The 20,372-nt window shown below is 41.9% G+C and overlaps 1 protein-coding gene across 1 annotated transcript in view; it reads left to right on the top strand.

Moving 5' to 3' along the window:
* itgbl1 (integrin, beta-like 1) overlaps positions 1-20,372 on the top strand; it is a 128,700-nt gene that overhangs the window by 68,846 nt on the left and 39,482 nt on the right. Inside the window, exon 8 of the mRNA XM_023981473.2 lies at positions 7,687-7,803. Within this exon, the coding sequence (XP_023837241.1) occupies positions 7,687-7,803 (117 nt within the window). The remainder of the gene's footprint in view (positions 1-7,686; positions 7,804-20,372) is intronic.

Raw genomic sequence — 20,372 nt, 5'->3', positions numbered from 1 at the left:
CAGTGCTTACAGATGGTGCTGAAACACATGGTCAATCACAGTCAGAAACATTTGTGAACTAGTCTAAGACAATGCCTCTTACTCAACTCTAAGTCTCTCTTTCAACTCTCTCTCTCTCTCTCTCTCTCTCTCTCTCTCTCTTATTTCTCTCAGTTCAACACACACTGCAGTATTTATTCTGTTTTTGACATTACTCTGATCTTGACAAACAAGGAGTTTCTCTTCAGGGTCCCTGGGATCCCATTGTTAACATCTGGACTCATTCTCTATTTTGCTATGTATTTTTTATTGTAGTGTTTTTCATAGTGGCTTTATGCTTCACCACACACACCAGGGGTAAAAAAATGATCCGGCTCACACAAACACACACAGCGAGAGAGCAGGCCTCTGTTTCTGCCTGGCGAGCAGAGAGAGCGAGAGATACCCCCCACCCCTCCTCCCGCCAAGTAGGCCTATTTACAAGTCAGATTTCCCTAGCATTGCAGAGTTTGGGAAGAGAGGAGAGTCAGAAAAGTTTTCAAGCTGTCTGAAGATAACTTGAAGTGTGAGGCTTGATGTGAGGAAGGTCCTACGTGGCAGATAGGGAGGGAGGTCGGGGCGTTAATGGAATGCTTTAGCCCGACCTGTTTCCCATTCGCACCACAGGACCACTGTGATGTGGCACCGAGGACGATTTCACAGGATTTGTCATGTTTTGTGTGAAGTCGGCTATAGGCCTGTCACAATAAGGCATGAAAGAAGGATTTAAGAGAATTTTTAATTGTTGGAGATCTAAGAGGCAGCTAACCTGGTTTTAAACTATTTCAGCTCTGAAGTCGGAAGATAGTTGATGCTGTGACTGTGACAAGATAATGAGCCTCTCAGTAGGTGAAACTGGCTGCTGTCATTACGACATCATCAAAACATCATTAGAATGTAATTGAAACCAGAAATTGGTTGATATGACGTTATTACAACTGGTTTTGCCTGCTGGGTATTTCTATTGTTGTTGTTTGTTATTTGTGGTTATTGGGAATAGTTTTCTGTGTTTAAGTCCACTGACAAACCATGGAGCTGGTTTGCACTTGGGTCCACTCTGGCTCCTTAGTGTCACAGTTGATGTCTGTGTTGTGTGACGTAGAGTGCCTGGGGGCGATTGACTATGTTTAGGCTTCACTGGTCTGTCCACTGCATCTTCAAACAGAGGCAACCTGAGTTCGACTGCCCCCCATTCACTTGTTGCTGTAGTGAAGGTGTCATGTACACACACACATGAACACACACAAACACACACTCAGGAAGACAACAAATCCTTGGAAAGGTGGTTAGTGTAGAGGGTAAACAATTGACGCACGCACACACACCAGACACACCCCTCTCAGGCGCAGGCAACCATGACGACCACAGACATAATTGATAAGACAGGGGTGTATGAGGCCAGAGCAGACAGTGGTGTGTTATCAGTGAGGATGACTGGAGAGGTTGTCAGACAGGCTACTGCCTGCAGGTTACTCTGTCTAATTACAAAGTGGTGTGTGTGTGTGTGTGTCCAGTGTGCCAGATGACACCTGTTGGTCATTTCAAGACAGTACTGATTCTATGTCAACACATACAGTACATATTAAACTTCCAATTCAAAGCAAGTTCATTGACTATTTTAACACCTATTCACACTTCACTGACCTACCAACTTCTAACGATATTTGTTAAGATAGTTGCTTTAAAAGGAGAAACATGTAGCATTTTATCAATACATGGGATTTCTTCATGGTTTTTTGAAGGACACTGCTTAGAAATGGCTAAAATGTCTTTCTCCTGCTTCTTGCCTTATCAGAATCCAGAAAACATCAGTTGCAACGACGTGAAGAAGTTTTGTATTGCTAATATGTTTGTTACTGTTGTCAACTTTGCAAACGAGAACCAATCATAATTCAGGAAGTTGTCCAAACAACAGCCGGTTAGGCAATTTGTGGTAAAAATGCTAATTAGCGGTGAAAATGTGTCACGCTTTGTTCATAAATGTAATTTTTACTCTCGTGGATTTCAAATTTTTTGCTACAGATCTTAATTTGATCACCCTGACGCAGAACAACTTTCCTGTAAAGCAGAAAAACGACAAACTTAAGCGTATTTAAGGTTTAAAAAGGCTTGTAAAAGTTTGTAATTTCCACTTTGAAATTTTAGACTTGATTTTCCCTTACGTAAAATGTATCAACCCTTATAATCCACATTTCCTGTTGCTGCAGGATTATTTTTCCTGTGGTAGGAAACTCAAGAAACTGGCTCAAATTAAGATTCTACAGTACTACTGGTATGTAATTGACATTTGGCACTAGCTGGAAGTGGAATTGTCACTTCTAGCTTCTCTTTACCTGCAAGTAAGCCTTGCCCATGCACCTAACAGCATGTCTATTTTGAAGAGTGGAACTTGGATGCATACACATGCCTCTCCTGCATACACTATTCATTTTGTTGGTAACTGAGAGATGGTCACATCCCAAACTCTAGTGGAACACATTTTGGTCATTTAGCAGATGCTCTTATACAGGGTTAAGTGCCTTGCACAATGGCACATCAACATATTTTTCACCTATTCAGCTTTGGGATTAAAACCTGCAACCTTTCTGCTTCTGGCCCAATGCTCTTAACAGCTAGGCTACCTGTCACCCTTAACCACTAGGCTAACTGAAAACACACACAGTCAGCTACGGATTTTTATTGTTTTTTGTCATTTAGCAGAAACTCTTATCCAGAGCGATTTTCAGGAGCAATTAGGGTTAATTGCCTTGGTCAAGGGCACATCAACAGATATTTCACCTAGTCGGCTCTGGGATTAAAACCTGCAACCTTTCAGTTACTGGCCCAAAGGCTTTAAACGCTAGGCTACCTGAACACATGCTGTCCAGGTGTTAGCTATGGTTCTGAACATCGCAGCTTCAATCTCAGTGCTGTTCTCATTTTGTAATTGTAGTTTGTCTGTTTTAACCCTAACCCAAACCTTAGTGCTTAACTTAAAGGCCCAGCACAATCAAAAATGTGATTTTCCTGTGTTTTATATACACTTTATTAGTTTATTAGGCACACCATTCTAGGAGCAGGTCGGAGCCACCTTTACCTCTAGAACAGCCTGAATTCTTCATGCACGGTTACAAGGTGTCAGAAACGTTCCACAGGGATGTTGGTCCATGCTGATGCAATGGCATCAAGCAGTTGCTGCAGATTGGACTGTGGCACATTCATGCTGCGATCAGCCCGTTCCAGCTCATCCAAAAGATGCTCTATTGGGTTGAGGTCTGGGGACTGACCAGGCCACTCAAGTAAACTGAACTCGCTGTCATGTTCCAGGCAATGTTTTTCCACTCCTCAATTGTCCAGTGCTGGTGATCGGGTGCCCACTGGAACCGATTCTTCGTCTTTTTAGCTGATAGGAGTGGAACCCGGTGTGGTCGTCTGCTGCAATAGTCCATCCGTGCCAAGGATCAACGAGTTGTGAGTTCCGAGCTGCCCGTTATTTGTCTGTTTGTGGCCCGCCTGTTAGCTTGCACGATTCTTGCCATTCTCCCTTGACCTCTCCCATCAACGAGCTGTTTTCGCCCACAAGACAGCCCCTGGATCCAACGCGCCTGGCACCGACGATCATACCAAGCTCTAAGTCGCTTAGGTCACTTGTTTGGCCCATTCTAGTTTTAAATTGAACAGTAACTGAATGCCTCGATGCCTGTCTGCCTGCTTTACATAGGGCCACTTGACTCACTGTCTGTTGGAGCAATCCATTTTTCGTGAACGGGGTGGTGTACCTAATTCCACACCATGAGGTTGGAATAATACTGTGAAATTGTACAAATTATGATAATGGCCTTTTAGTGTAATAAGAGCTGTTTGAAAAGACCGCCTGAAATGTCAGCCTGTTTTGTTGGGATGGAGTTTTGGCCTGCCTGGTGACATCAAATTAAATGAAACCTCTTAAGACTACAGTGGGCACTAAATTAACTGGTAATTACTTATTTTAGGTTTAAGGAGTGTGTAGGTCACATTCTTTATCGTGTATCTATGGAAGTTATATATTTAGAACCGCCTGCTCAATAGGAATCCGGCGATCATATATGTGTCGCGAGCGAGTCGACTAGACAAGCAGCTTGTTGAGGACCACACTTTGACGTGACGTGGCAAAGAGGAGACAAAATGGATTGTAATGACGCAGCTGACCACTCGATTGAGCCAGAGACACGTTTATTCGACAGATAAGCCTGAGTGTCCTAGGACTATCTAGTCTTTTGTGTTCTGACTAATAAAACTGTGGGATATTAATAAAATAAGTCATGTAAACATATTATCAGTAAAGAACTCATTTTGTGTGGAAGTCCCCCCAATGATGTACTGAGGAGACAGACATTAAAAGCACAGTCGGCAACTTTTTCGGATGGGGTGGACACGCTGTTTGAATGGCAACATTTTGGATTTAGATGTTCACAAATTGGATGACATTTTGAGAAAAGTAGAAAAGAAGGTGAAATATTTTTGGTAGGATGTTCCTAAATCTGATTGTAACTATACACTGAGTATACCAAGCATTAGGAACACCTTCCTAATATTGAGACACAGGACCCCCCCCCCCCCCCCCTCACACACACACTTTAATTATGTACTAGATCATATGGGTTGAGTGTTTTTTTCTCAGACATAAATAAACAATTTCAAAAGCTGAGGGGTGGGATTAAAAGCTCATGTTTTATCATAGTTATTACTAAAAACACAATATAACGTATCTGGATGTGATGGACAGTACCAGTCAAAAATGTGGACACAGCTACTCATCCAAGGGTTTTTCTTTATTTGTATTATTTTCTACATTATAAAACAATAGTGAAGACATAAATACTATGAAATAACACAAATGGAATCATGTAGTAACAAAAAAAGTATTAAACAAATCAAAATATATTTTATATTTGAGATTCTTCAAAGTAGCCACCCTTTGCCTTGATGACAGCTTTGCACACTCTTGGCATTCTCTCAACCAGCTTCATGAGGTAGTCACCTGGAATGCATTTCAATTAAGCGGTGTGCCTTGTTAAAAGTTCATTTGTGGAATTTCTTTCCTTCTTAATGCGTTTGAGCCAATCCGTTGTGTTGTGACAAGGTAGGCGGGGTATACAGAAGATAGCCCTATTTGGCAAAAGACCAGGTCCGTATTATGGCAAGAACAGCTCAAATAAGAAAAGAGAAACGACAGTCCATCATTAATTTAAGACATGAAGGTCAGTCATTATGAAAAATGTCAAGAACTTTTTAAGTTTATTCAAGTGCATTAGCAAAAACCGTCAAGTGCTATGATGAAACTGTCTCTCATGAGGACAGCCACAGGAAAGGAAGACCCAGACATACCTCTGCTGCAGAGGAAAAGTTCATTAGAGTTACCAGCCTCATAAATTGCAGCCCAAAGAAATGCTTCACTTCTCAACATTAACTGTTCAGAGGAGACTGCGTGAATCAGGCCTTCATGGTCGAAATGCTGCAAAGAAACTACTACTAAAGGACACCAATAGGAAGAAGAGACTTGATTGGGCCTTGAAACACAAGCAATGGACATTAGACTCATGGAAATCTGTCCTTTGGTCTGATGAGTCCAAATTTGAGATTTTTGGTTCCAACCGCCGTGTCTTTGTGAGACGTAGATGAACGGATGATCTCTGCATGTGTGGTTCCTACCGTGAAGCATGGAGGAGGTGGTGTGATGGTGTGGGGGTGCTTTGCTGGTGACACTGCCAGTGATTTATTTTAGAATTTAAGGCACACTTAACCAGCATGGCTACCACAGCATTCTGCAGCGATACACCATCCCATCTGGTTTGCGCAGAGTGGGACTGTAATTTGTTTTTCATCAGGACAATGACCCAACACATCTCCAGGCTGTGTAAGGGCTATTTGACCAAGAAGTAGAGTGATGGAGTGCTGCATCAGATGAACTGGCCTTGACAATCACCCAACCCTTAACCCAATTGAGATGGTTTGGGATGAGTTTTACCGCAGAAAAAGCTGTAACAACGTTTATTTTGGTGGATGGGCCAATAAAAAAAATATATATATTATTAAAAATATTGCTTTCTCGCTGGAATACAGCCATAGCAAACCAGTGCAAAACTGATGTCAACTCTATATTAATAGACCAATAAGAAAGAGATTTTTAAACTCTGCCAATAACAGCTAGTTTTTAGTTTCCCCCTCCCCACTCAGACCAGCAAAACAATTACAGTAAGGTACTCAGTTGTTACCCAGATATGATTTGATATCGAGATAAAAACGACTGCATTGGACCTTCAGCCCTAATGCTTAAATTTTTTACCAAAATCTACGAACGAATGTCTAAATTTAACCGTTGAGGATAGTTTTGGTTTCACTTTTGTGCAGTTTGACTGACAGCTAACGGATGGCGACACACTCCGTAATTAAAAGGGCAATACACTCCGTAATCTACTCAGCGACACACTCCATAATCTCTGAAATCTGTAATTATGACAACTCTCCGTTTGCTTTGGATAGACAGCACGTTGGTACTGGGATTGTCTCTGTTGCCGTTTTCACTCTCCTCCTTTTAAAGCCTTCTGGGTGTATGTATTAATGCACATCATAGTATACCAAAGTAAAATGTTTTGCAAAGGAAAACGTCGTGCCACGAAAATGATAGTTTCTTATTGTACAGGTGCAAGTAGTCCCTCCCCGTTTCGTTATGTGATAGAAACTGTAAAACAGATTATTTCCTCTTACCCTCAACATGTTGTCATATTATGTTTCAGTGTAATGTAATTGTTGTTAAATTAATGATTCAATGGTCATTAAAAAGCAGTTGAAAGCAGACTAGAATTCAATCTCCTAAAACGGACCAATTTACAACCTCATTTGGATGAATATAATGCTCCCTTTAGGTACAGTATATGCACATACTTTTAGAGCCAATATTAGGTGCATTTGGCTGCCAATACCTGAAGATTCCCTTACCTCAAGAGCCAATAGTGGTTGTTGTTATGTTCTGTAAGCAGGATCTCGCCCTTCTGTATTTGAGGATGTGTCACGATCGTCGTAACATTGAAGAGAGGAGGACCAAGGCGCAGCGTGATAACAATACATCTTCTTTTAATGATAACGAAGACGAAACAAAGAAACACTGACAAACTATACAAAACAACAACCCGACGACCGTGAAGCTATAAAAGAAATAGTGCTGACACTAAACACTACACATAGACAATCACCCACAAACTACCTAATGAATATGGCTGCCTAAATATGGTTCCCAATCAGAGACAACGATAGACAGCTGTCTCTAATTGAGAACCAATCTAGGCAACCATAGACATACATACACCTAGACTAGACACTTAACCAACTAAACCACAGCACCCATAAACATACAAAAAACCCTAGACAATAGAAAACACATACATCCCCCATGTCACACCCTGACCTAACTAAAATAATAAAGAAAACAAAGATAACTAAGGCCAGGGCGTGACAGGATGTCACTTCACTGAATCTACTTTTAACAATACAACATGAGCGATGGCAAATGAACATTTTCTGATAATCGTTGTTGCAAAACTGTATTTTAGAATTTAGTCGTCTGTCATAATGTTGTTAAATGAGAATAACACTGCCACCTTCACACCTGTATTCTTACCTGTGTGTACCTGTGTACTACCTGTGTTCCAGGTCTGTGTCAGTGTGGCCAGTGTGCCTGCCATCCCCCAGGGGACACTCGTGTGCATGGGAGGAACTGTGAGTGTGATGACCGCCAGTGTGAGGACATCAGCGGGGAGATATGTGGAGGTGAGGTCGCACACACACACACACACGCGCACACGCACACACGCACCCTCTCAGGCGCAGGCAGCCATGACAACCACATAGATTATCGACAAGGCAGGGTTGTTATACACGTATGCGGAATTGAGTATGTTCCATTGTACTTAGTCTTGGAGGTTGCATGTGTGTGTCTCTTGAATGGCTGAGTCATTAGCTGATACTTCCTGATACCGCATACAAACCTCTCTCTCTTTCTCTCAACGAGAAATGTCAACCGCCAATGAAACATTAGAACAGGGCCTTTGAGCCAGTCATATCTGCTCAAGCTACCACGAGGAGGGTTTAACTAAGGTGGCCTATGCGCTCGCAGGAGGAGGGAGCGAGGGGATCGATTCCACATGGCATTAGCCTGATGTCAACAACGTTGCTAAGCGTAAGCAATCATGCTGTCCTTCTTAACATTAGAAAAGCCATTTCTAACAGTCAAATAAATCTGTTTTATATATGTTATCGGGAAGATAATAATTTGTTTGTGTTTATTAAGGTAACATTATAATAGAAACATATACAGTGGCAAGAAAAAGTATGTGAACCCTTTGGAATTACCTGGATTTCAGCATAAATTGGTCATCAAATTTGATCTGATCTTCATCTAATTCACAGCAATAGACAAACATAGTGTGCTTAAACTAATAACACACAAATTATTGTATTTTTCTTGTCTACATTCACAGTGTAGGTTGGAAAAAGTATGTGAACTCCTAGGCTAATGACTTCTCCAAAAGCTAATTGGAGTCAGGAGTCAGCTAACCTGGAGTCCAATCAATGAGATGAGATTGGAGATGTTGGTTAGAGCTGCCTTGCCCCATTAAAAACACTCACAAAATCTGAGTTTGCTATTCACAAGAAGCATTGCCTGATGTGAACCATGCCTCGAACAAAAAAAGATATCAGAAGACCTAAGATTAAAAATTGTTGACTTGCATAAAGCTGAAAAGTGTTACAAAAGTATCTCTAAAAGCCTTGATGTTCATCAGTCCACGGTAAGACAAATAGTCTATATATGTATAAAGTTCAGCATTATTGCTACTCTCCCWAGGAGTGGCAGTCCTGCAAAAATGACTGCAAGAGCACAGCCCACAATGCTCAATGAGGTTAAGAAGAATCCTAGCGTGTCAGCTAAAGACTTACAGAAATCTCTGGAACATGCTATCATCTCTGTTGATGAGTCTACGATACGTAAAACACCAAACAAGAATGGTGTTCATGGGAGGACACCAATGAAGAAGCCACTGCTGTCCAAAAAAAACATTGCTACACGTCAGAAGTTTGCATAAGTGCACTTGGATGTTCCACAGCACTACTGGCAAACTGTTCTGTGGACAGATTAAATTTGAGTTAAGTTTTTTGGAAGGAACACACAACACTATGTGTGGAGAAAAAAAKGCACAGCACACCAACATCAAAACCTTATCCCAACTGTAAAGTATGGTGGAGGGAGCATCATGGTTTGGGGCTGCTTTGCTGCCTCAGGGCCTGGACAGCTTGCTATCATCTACAGAAAAATGAATTCCCAAGTTTATCAAGACATTTTGCAGGAGAATGTTAGGCTATCTGTCCGCCAATTGAAGTTCAACAGGAAGTTGGGTGCAAGAGGACAACGACCCAAAACACAGAAGTAAACCAACAACAGAATGGCTTCAACAGAAGAAAATACGCCTTCTGGAGTGGCCCAGTCAGGGTCCTGACCTCAACCCGATTGAGATGCTGTGGCATGACTTCAAGAGAGCAGTTGACACCAGACATCTCAAGAATATTGCTGAACTGAAACACTTTTGCAAAGAGGAATGGTCCAAAATTCATCCTGACTGTTTTGCAGGTCTGATCCGCAACTACAGAAAATGTTTGGTTGAGGTTATTGCTGCCAAAGGAGGGTCAACCTATTAAATCCAATGCTTACACGGTGTGTTCAATAACGACATGAAAACGTATAATTGTTTGTGCGTTATTAGTTTAAGCAGACTGTGTTGGTCTATTGTTGTGAGCTAGACGAAGATCAGATCAAATTTTATGACCAATTTATGCAAAAATCCAGGTATTCCAAAGGGTTCGCATACTTTTTCTTGCCACTGTATATATTTGAAAGAACATAACATTTTCATTAGTTTATGATATGTAAAAACGAATAACCACTAAAAACCACAGAATTTCAAGTGTAAAATCTATTTAATTGGTAGAGTGCCTTTGTTAAGACTATGATACAAAAAACATGTGCCTTGGAACACTGGAACACGACAAAACAAGTAAAAATACCCAAACCACTCAGATGCATGGTCAGTAAGACGCGGTCAAATGTAGAAAATATCAGTTGCCTAAACATCAGTATGAGCGCCAAGTGTACTTGTGAATAGTGAAAATCAGCACAAAAGCAATAATCGCATTATAATGAATGTATCGATATGACTGCAGTAAAAAGTAGTCCACCATTGTCAGTTATTGGACACTTTATTTGTGGCCTCGCTCTTGCTTACAGTATGGTGTGCATCTTCACGCAATGCCATCAGTTGGATCTCATTTAGCTGTTACCCCTTGTCCTAACAGTCGACAAAAATCTCTGTCACTTGCAAATGCTTGCAACATTTCCCACAAACAAGTCGATTGCAGGTGTTGTAGGTTTTGTTGTGAGTTCATCTGCCTACTTGGTAGTTTCTCCCCACTGGGAGCTGTGGCAATTTTGCTCACGCAATGGCTCGTGTGGAATCTTTGCTGCTGCCTTGTCCCTCGTATATCTCTCAGGTAGCCCGTGTGCCAGACTCGTGATGAAGTTTCTTCTGCTGATGGTGTTGTTCACGCACGTCTTGAACAACAAGTGTCCATTGATAGCAGCCAAGGCAAGCATGTTGTAGAACACAGCGATAGGCCAGTGGCAAGTTCCTCCTTTCACAGATTACAACCGTGCCATCTGATCCAAAACATCCACACTGACCTATGGAATAGAATCAAGTAGAAAAGGTTAGGATCCTTTTCCCATACAGAAGAGCATAATGCACTGCATAAGTTTATCTATATATATGGCAATGCATATTATGTACTGTTGACATACCTTGTTCAGTTGTGGTGAGTAATAGTCTCTGGTTTTCTCTTTGCTTTGTTCCTGTAAACGTCAACTGTCGGATGCATGATGCACATGACACAAACCTTTCTTGCCTGTTCATTGGTAAAGCGCAGTATTGGGGAAGCTACAGTAGATTACCAAGCTACTACCAATGACTTCACAATGGAAGAAGTTAAGCTACGCTAAAGCTAACCTTCAGAAAAATATAGTTTATGAACAAAAGTTACTTTGAAAAAGTAGTGCACTACATCCAAACTACTTTTGTGAAAAAGTGTCATCTGAAATGTCACAGACTACAAATTGAAAGTACAAATCTCTTTGGGGTCATATGTAACAGAATGAGTTATTTAGCCTATTAAACACAACAAATATGTTTCAAGTGAGAGTTAGGCAGGTCTGATTATTGCCCATATTTTATTTTATAAAAAATTTAAAAAAGTAGTGTGTAGTTCCAGTACTGATGGCAAAAAAATTATTAACTACTGAAAACACTACATAGATTTGAATGTCGTTCAACTACCACCAAGCTAGTACAAAATGTAGTTGAATGAATAGTTCCCAACACTGGTATCATGTGAGTGTTGTCTTGTCATTCTTCAGCACCATTATGGAGTACAGCCGCTGTGCAGTTGCCATATTTTGCGCAGATGGAGGGAGCTCCCGTCTCGCTTTGTTCATGGTGCTGACCAGGCTTGTTTAATATGCATCCTCTGCTTTCCCTGGTGTTCGTCAACTCACCCACTCGCCCCCTTTTCTCCGCTACCATATTTGACTCCATTTATTTAATCTGTTGTTATATGTGTGATATTACAGTATAGTTTACGTTCAGTTTTGAGGTAATTATCAGGGTGATTATCAACTGGGCACGAGAAGGAGGGGCAATTGGGGAAAACCATTCAAAAAATAACATCTTTAATTGGGTTATAACTCTAGTTCTGTCTGTGATATTAAGTGTTTCATATAGACTGATTTAGAAAAAGAAAGGCGCTCGAGGACTGATTACAGACTGATTATAGCCACTCACGGTCACAAACACACACACACATGCATGCCCACATAGGGCTGTGGCGGTCATGAAATGGTGTCAGCTGGTGATTGTCGAGCAAATAACTGCCGGTCTCACGGTAATTTACCGTTAATTAACATAAACACGTTTAGCATCTGCTGCAAGGGGGGGCGAGTGAAAAAGTTTGGTAAACCCTGCTCGAGTGCACTACAATTCCAATTATGTTTAATCCCGACACTCTGTCTAAACTGGTTTACACTGGTTTACACGCATAGCCTACAAGCAACTGATGCAGACCTTTGGAACATCTACATTTAAAAAAGTCTAATAAATCCATTTAATATAGCCTACACCATTATTTATTTTAGACAGGTATGAAGCAACATGATGTGAATAAAATGTAGTCTATTTCAGTTGTGTATTTCAGTTGTGTATTTCAGGTGGATGGATTATTTTGGCAAAGGAGAAATGCTCACTAACAGGGATGTAAACAAACTTTTATTTCAGCTCATGAAACACGGGACCAACACTTTACATGTTACGTTATATTTGTGTTCAGTGTACTATCCCCCATAGTACAAATGTTGACCTATTCTATTGGTTAACTTGTCCTTCTGTGCGAGAAATAAATATTCCAAACAGACTCTGGGACAGTTGTGGGATGCGATAGATCCAAAATTAATAGAGCCACTCGCATCAAAAAAACTTTTAAAAGCAATGAGGCTGATGCAACAGATCGGAACATTTAGCTTAAAATGTTAATAAATGCAGCAATGCGCACACGGCAGTAGGCTATAAAAAGGCTATAAAAAAGTCCTGCGCTGTTTCTTGCATTGCACACAAGCTGGGCATCATTCACAAGTGATAGGCTAATATTGTCACCAATTATACTATTCTTAATTTAATGTTGACTTTACGTATACTAAATAATATTTGTGTGAAATTAGTAGGCTATACAGTCCTGTTGTAATGTTGTAAAGAGAAGCAATGTGCTTACTATTATGAAAGATGATAAATGACATAGCCTATAGAAATGTTGTGTATCATGAGTTAATGGGTTCTCGTGAAGTGTTTGATTACATTTTTGAAAAGATTTGCATTGATGTCAGCGGGATTAGAGGGACAAGAGAGTGCTGAGTACCAGGCAGTTATCAAGTTTGGTAGGCTACTAATGACCATCAGCAGCATTAGAGCTTGGAGAAGTGGAATTTGACTAAGGTCATGAATCGTGACCACCGGTGTGGCGGTAATATGGTCACCATAACAACCTTATGCACACACACACATGCATGCATGCACACACACACACATACATACAGGCATACACACTCACACTTAAACAGACAGTGACATACACACACGCTTTTTTATTTTTATTTTATTTAACCTTTATTTAACCAGGTAGGCAAATTGAGAACACGTTCTCATTTACAATTGCGACCTGGCCAAGATAAAGCAAAGCAGTTCGACACATACAACAACACATAGTTACACATGGAGTAAAACAAACATATAGTCAATAATACAGTGAAAAAAAATAAAAAAAAATAAGTCTATATACAATGTGAGCAAGTGAGGTGAGATAAGGGAGGTGAAGGCAAACAAATATATGTATAAATAAATAAAAATATAAAAGGCCATGGAGGCGAAGTGAGTACAACACAGCAAGTAAAATAAAAACTAAAAAAAACAATGGAATGGTTGGTTTGCAGAGGAAGAAAGTGCAAAGTAGAGACAGAAATAATGGGGTGCAAAGGAGCAAAATAAATTAATAAATAAATACAGTAGGTAAAGAGGTAGTTGTTTGGGCTAAATTGTAGATGGGTTATGTACAGGTGCAGTAATCTATGAGCTGCTCTGACAGCTGGTGCTTAAAGCTAGTGAGGGAGATAGGTGTTTCCAGTTTCAGAGATTTTTGTAGTTCGTTCCAGTCATTGGCAGCAGAGAACTGGAAGGAGAGAGGCGTCCAAAGGAAGAATTGGTTTTGGGGGTGACTAGAGAGATATACCTGCTGGAGCGCGTGCTAACGGTAGGTGCTGCTATGGTGACCAGCGAGCTGAGATAAAGGGGGGACTTTCCTAGCAGGGTCTTGTAGATGACTGGAACCAGTGGGTTTGGCGACGAGTATGAAGCGAGGGCCAGCCAACGAGAGTGTACAGGTCGCAGTGGTGGTAGTATATGGGGCCTTTGGTGACAAAACGGATGGCACTGTGATAGACTGCATCCAATTTATTGAGTAGGGTTTTGGAGGCTATTTTGTAAATGACATCACCGAAGTCGAGGATTGGTAGGATGGTCAGTTTTCCAAGGGTATGTTTGGCAGCATGTGTAAAGGATGCTTTGTTGCGGAATAGGAAGCCAATTCTAGATTTGACTTTGGATTGGAGATGTTTGATGTGAGTCTGGAAGGAGAGTTTACAGTCTAACCAGACACCTAGGTATTTGTAGGTGTCCACATATTCTAAGTCAGAGCCGTCCAAAGTAGTGATGTTGGACAGGCGGGCAGGAGCAGGCAGCGATCGGTTGAAGAGCATGCATTTGGTTTTTACTTGTATTTAAGAGCAGTTGGAGGCCACGGAAGGAGAGTTGTATGGCATTGAGCTCGCCTGGAGGGTTGTTAACACAGTGTCAAAAGAAGGGCCAGAAGTATACAGAATAGTGTCGTCTGCGTAGAGGTGGATCAGAGAATCACCAGCAGCAAGGCGACATCATTGATGTAAACAGAGAAGAGAGTCGGTCCAAGAATTGAACCCTGTGGCACCCCCATGAGACTGCCAGAGGCCCCGGACAACAGACCCTCCGATTTGACACACTGAACTCGATCAGAGAAGTAGTTGGTGAACCAGGCGAGGCAATCATTAGAGAAACCAAGGCTGTCGAGTCTGCAATGAGGATGTGGTGATTGACAGAGTCAAAGGCCTTGGCCAGGTCAATGAATACGGCTGCACAGTATTGTTTCCTATCGATGGCGGTTACGATATCGTTTTATGACCTTGAGCGTGGCTGAGGTGCACCCATGACCAGCTCTGAAACCAGATTTGCATTGCGGAGAAGGTGTGGTGGGATTCGAAAGGTCGGTAATCTGTTTGTTGACTTGGCTTTTCGAAGACCTTAGAAAGGCAGGGTAGGATAGATATAGGTCTGTAGCAGTTAGGGTCAAGGGTGTCCCCCCCTTTGAAGAGGGGGATAACCGCAGCTGCTTTCCAATCTTTGGGGATCTCAGACGACACGAAAGAGAGGTTGAAGAGGCTAGTAATAGGGGTGGCAACAATTTCAGCAGATAGTTTTTAGAAAGAAAGGGTCCAGATTATCTAGCCCGGCTGATTTGTAAGGGTCCAGATTTTGCAGCTCATTTAGAACATAGCTGACTGTATTTGGGAGAAAGAGAAATGGGGAAGGCTTGGGCGAGTAGCAGAGGGGAGGGCAGTGCTGTTGTCCGGTGGTAGGGTAGCCAGGTGGAAAGCATGGCCAGCCGTAGAAATGCTTGATTTGAAATTCTCAATTATAGTGGATTTGGTCGGTTGCGTGACAGTGTTTCCTACTCAGAAGCGGTTTGGAAGCATTTTGGAGGAGGGTGTTCTATTCTCCATGGACTTTACGGTGTTCCCAGAACTTTTTTGAATTTTGTGTTGCAGGAAGCAAATTTCTGCTTGAAAAAGCTAGCCTTGGCTGTTCTAACTGCCTGTGTATATTGGTTTCTGGCTTCCCTGAAAAGTTGCATATCACGGGGGCTGTTCGATGCTAATGCAGAACGCCATAGGATGTTTTTCTGTGGTTAAGGCAGTCAGGTCAGGAGAGAACCAAGGGCTATATCTGTTCCTGGTTCTAAATTTCTTGAATGGGGCATGCTTATTCAAGATGGTGAGGAAGGCATTTTGAAAAAATGACCAGGCATCCTCTACTGACGGGATGAGATCAATATCCTTCCAGGATACCCCGGCCAGGTCGATTAGAAAGGCCTGCTCGCTGAAGTGTTTCAGGGAGCGTTTGACAGTGATGAGTGGAGGTCGTTTGACCGCTGACCCATTACGGATGCAGGCAATGAAGGCAGTGATCGCTGAGATCTTGGTTGAAAACACAGCAGAGTGTATTTGGAGGGCAAGTTTGTTAGGGATGATATCTATGAGGGTACCCGTGTTTTACGGAATTGGGGTGGTCCTGGTAGGTTCATTTATAATTTGTGTGAGGTGGGGCATCAAGCTTAGATTGTAGGGTGGCTGGGGTGTTGAGCATGTTCAAATTTAGGTCGCCTAGCAGCACGAGCTCTGAAGATAGATGGGGGGCAATCAGTTCACATATAGTGTCCAGAGCACAGCTGGGGCAGAGGGTGGTCTATAGCAGGCGGCAACGGTGAGAGACTTGTTTTTAGAGAGGTTGGATTTTTAAAGTAGAAGTTTCAAATTGTTTGGGAACAGACCTGGATAGTATAAACAGAACTCTGCAGGCAGTCTTTGCAGTAGATTGAAACCGCCCCTTTGGCCGTTCCTCATCTTGTCTGAAAAATCTTGTAATTGGGGATGAAAATGTCTGAATTTTTGGTGGTCTTTCTAAGCCAGGATTCAGACACGGCTAAAACATCCGGGTTGGCAGAGTGTGCTAAAGCATGTGAACAAAACAAACTTAGGGAGGAGGCTTCTAATGTTAACATGCCATGAAGCCAAGGCTATTACGGTTACAGAAGGTCATCAAAAGAGAGCGCCTGGGGAAATAGGAGTGGAGCCAGGTACTGCAGGGCCTGGATTCACCTCTACATCACCAGAGGAACAGAGGAGGAGTAGGATAAGGGTACGGCTAAAAGCTATGAGAATTGGTCCGTCTAGAACGTTCCGGAACACAGAGCGTAAAAGGAGGTTTCTGGGGGCAATAAAATAAGTTTAAAGGAATAATGTACAGACAAAGGTATGGTTAGGATGTGAATACAGTGGAGGTAAACCTAGGTATTGAGTGAGATGATGAGAGAGATATTGTCTCTAGAAACATCATTGAAACCAGGTGATGTCATCGGCATATGTGGGTGGTGGAACTGAGAGGTTGGATATGGTAATAGGCGGAGCAGGGCTAGAATCTCTACAGTGAAATAAGCCAATAAACACTAACCAGAACAGCAAGTGCACAAGGCATATTTAACATTAAGGAGAGGCATGCTAAGTCGAGTGATCAATAAGGGTCCAGTGAGAGAGGTTGGTTGGGGTCGTGGCGATCCAGACAGCTGGCCGGGTATATGGCTATCGTAGCAGCATAGGATGGAGGTCTGTTTGTAGATACCTCGTGCGTTGCCGTCGGTAGGGTTAGTGGGGTTCCGTGTAGTGGGGTTCCGTGTGGTAGAGGGGATCATCCAAATTGGCAAAATAGATATAGTGACCCAAGGAAGAAATAAAATAAATAAATAATTAATAATAATAATGTTGTCCAATATACTTGTCAAATAGCAGCCGATAAGACAGCTAACGATTAGCGGGCCTCAAGATGAGCGTTCAGGGTAACGTCGGGACGGAGGTGCAAGTTTGATAAATCCGTCGGGCAGATAACGTCGGCAGTCAGTCCCCGCGCAGTCAGTCGTGAAAGGCCCGGTGGGGTTCCGTATCTGCAGCACAACAAAAGAAACGGGTCCGGATGGTGGATGGAACTCCGCAGCTGGCTAGCTCCAGAATGATTAGAGTTGCTCCGGGGTCGACGTAAGCCAATAGTCACACGGTTTGCAGCAGCTAGCTGCGAAATCAAGGTACAAGTGTCCAGAGCCTGGCGGCTGGAATCCGGGGAACTGAGAGAAAAGGAGTCCCGGAATGCTCCGGTCCGAGTCGCGTTGCACAAAAGTGCCGGTAGATTATCGAGCTAAAGGAATAGCTGATGACCACTAAAACGTGGGCAGCTGAAACACCAACGCTAGGCAAAGCAAAACCGGCTAATTTCGGGGCAGCTACAGATTAGCTTTGGCTAGCTATCGGAGTAGTTTTCCGGTTGCTTTCAGGCTAGCTTCTGAATTAGCCCCTGGCTAGCTTCCACGATGGATTTTCAGATTGGGTAAATAATACTTTTTGTAATTGGTGAAGCGGGTTGCAGGAAAGCTTTTGCAGGAAAGCTTTTGTAGTTGAGTTCTTGGATAATAAAATAGATAAAGGATATGCGAAGAAAGGTGTAAATATATATATATACAGGACACGAACAATACGGAACAGAAAAAGACGTCTGAACTGCTGAGCCACCTTGGACGAACGTGTGTGCATGCACGCACGCGCACGCACACACACAGACTAAATAAACAGCCACGTCAAGAGGACTGATTAAAAAGCAATGCAATTTTATCCTGCCTATCTCCTTTGATATCCCAGACACACACTCTGAATATCTGAATTGAATTGTTCTGGAAGCCTTTGAAGTTTCTACGTTCTACTCTTGGGAAGTTTTTGCTCATAATTTGGGTATTTAGACACGCCACCGTAAATGGCAGTGTGATGCTTAACTGGAGTCGTCTCAGAATTAGAGGCTGGATTGGAATTGACATTTCCTGTTGCTGCTGCCATGGACCAGAGTTAGGGGGAGAGAGAGAAGGATGGGGAAGAGAAAGTGGGAGGGAGATGAGAAGGAAATGGAAAGAGTGAGGGAGGAAGAGCGAGTGAGAGGGAAGGGATGGGGGGGTGGTGAGGTCTGTGTAGGGGTATATTACTGGTAACCTTTGAAGAAAAAAAGAATGACAAAGCTGTAAAACATCATCTTAAATATAAACCATCAACTTAGTGAGAACCAATGGTGTTAAATATAAGGGTTTCAGCATGAAATATCCTTTATATATTTTTTACACACTTTTATTTATTTTACAATGTCAATAAGTATTTGTGGTTAAGTTTTTAATCACCAAACTGGTGGCAGTTGTGAAAATAATGACATTTTGTCTATCCACTAGAAACTCATGGACAATATGGACACAGATATATAAAACAAATGGTTACTTTATATGAATGCATTTAAAAAAAAGTTATTTAAGTATAAATGACCAAGTGTGACAATATATTGCCATACTGTAGATTACATGTTAATTACAGAAATTACTCAATATTCTGGTAACTTACCGGTAGCTTTGCAACCCTAGGTTTGAGTCAGGAACTGTGTGTGCAGCGTAGGCTAGTGGAATGTTTGAGTGCTTTGGTAAAATGGTTGGAAGCATTAGAATTAACATAGAATGTGCCTCTGTAATTGTGACATTATCCAGAGGTGGGCAATCTTGCCCTGCGAGTGCTATTGTGGATGCAGGGTTTTGCTCAAGCCAAACCCTACCAGCCCTGAATCGAATTACCAACTAACCATAGCTTTCAGTCAAGGCTTTGAACAGTAGACTCAAGTGTGTAAGTGAAAACCTGCTTAAAGGTAACAGCACTCAATGTTGTTTCGAGAGGCCGGTTTCATATAGTCATATAGTCCTATGGGCTAGGCTACATGAGGTGTGCGATTATGATTTTAAAAAGTCCCCCCCAAAAAAGTCCTCCGCTGTTTCTTGCATTACTGCAGACACAGCCGGGCATCATTCAGAAGTGATAATACATCATTCACAAGTGATAGGCTAATATTGTCACCAATGAACCTTTTCTTAATTTCATTGTGTCTTTACATATACCAAATAATATTTGTGTGAAATTAGTTTTGATTTAGAATGGACCACTTGGGGAAAAAAAGACATGTCATCTGAGCACTTAAATAGTAAATGGAGGACGCTTTTCTCATGGTTCATTCTCTTGCCAGCCAGGTAGACTATACAGTCCTGTTGTAATGTTGGAAAGAGAAGCAGTGTGCTTAATATTAGGAAAGTTGATAAATAAATGTAGTAGGCCTAGCCTATAAAAAGCTGATGGACCTCCTCTTTTTAATAGAGGCCATCAAAACTCTGTTTTCTCATGCAATTGCATAAGCAACAGCAATGTTGTGCAACATGAGCTAATGGGCTCTCATGAAGTGTTTGATTTGATTTTCAATGGTTTTGGTATTTATGTCAGAGTGATTAGAGGGACAAGAGAGTGCTGAGTGCCAGGCAGTTAGCAAGTTTGGTAGGCTACTAATGACCATCAGCAGCATTAGAGCTTGGAGAAGTGGAATTTAACTGCGGTCATGAATCGTGACCACCGGTGTGGCGGTAATACAAATCAAATCAAATGTTATTGGTCACATACACATGGTTAGGAGATGTTAATGCAAGTGTAGCGAAAATAAATAAAAAAATCCTAAGGACCTGAAGCGAGGCGACCATCTCTGTCGGCGCCATCTTGTCTACGGTCGCCATAACAACCTTATGCACACACACACACACACACACACACACACACACAAGAAACTTCAAAGGCTCCAGAACAATTCAATTCAGATATCAGAGTGTGTGTCTGTGGATATCAAAGAGATAGGCAAGGAATAAAATTGCATTGCTTTTTAATCATTCCTCTTGACGTGGCTGTTTATTTTAGTCTGGTGTGTGCATGTGCGTGCATG

This window comes from Salvelinus sp. IW2-2015, linkage group LG36 (assembly GCF_002910315.2).
Source record: "Salvelinus sp. IW2-2015 linkage group LG36, ASM291031v2, whole genome shotgun sequence".
Taxonomy (NCBI): domain Eukaryota; kingdom Metazoa; phylum Chordata; class Actinopteri; order Salmoniformes; family Salmonidae; genus Salvelinus; species Salvelinus sp. IW2-2015.
The sequence above is the reverse complement of the archived record's forward strand: the minus strand, read 5'-3'. Positions and strand labels throughout refer to the sequence as shown.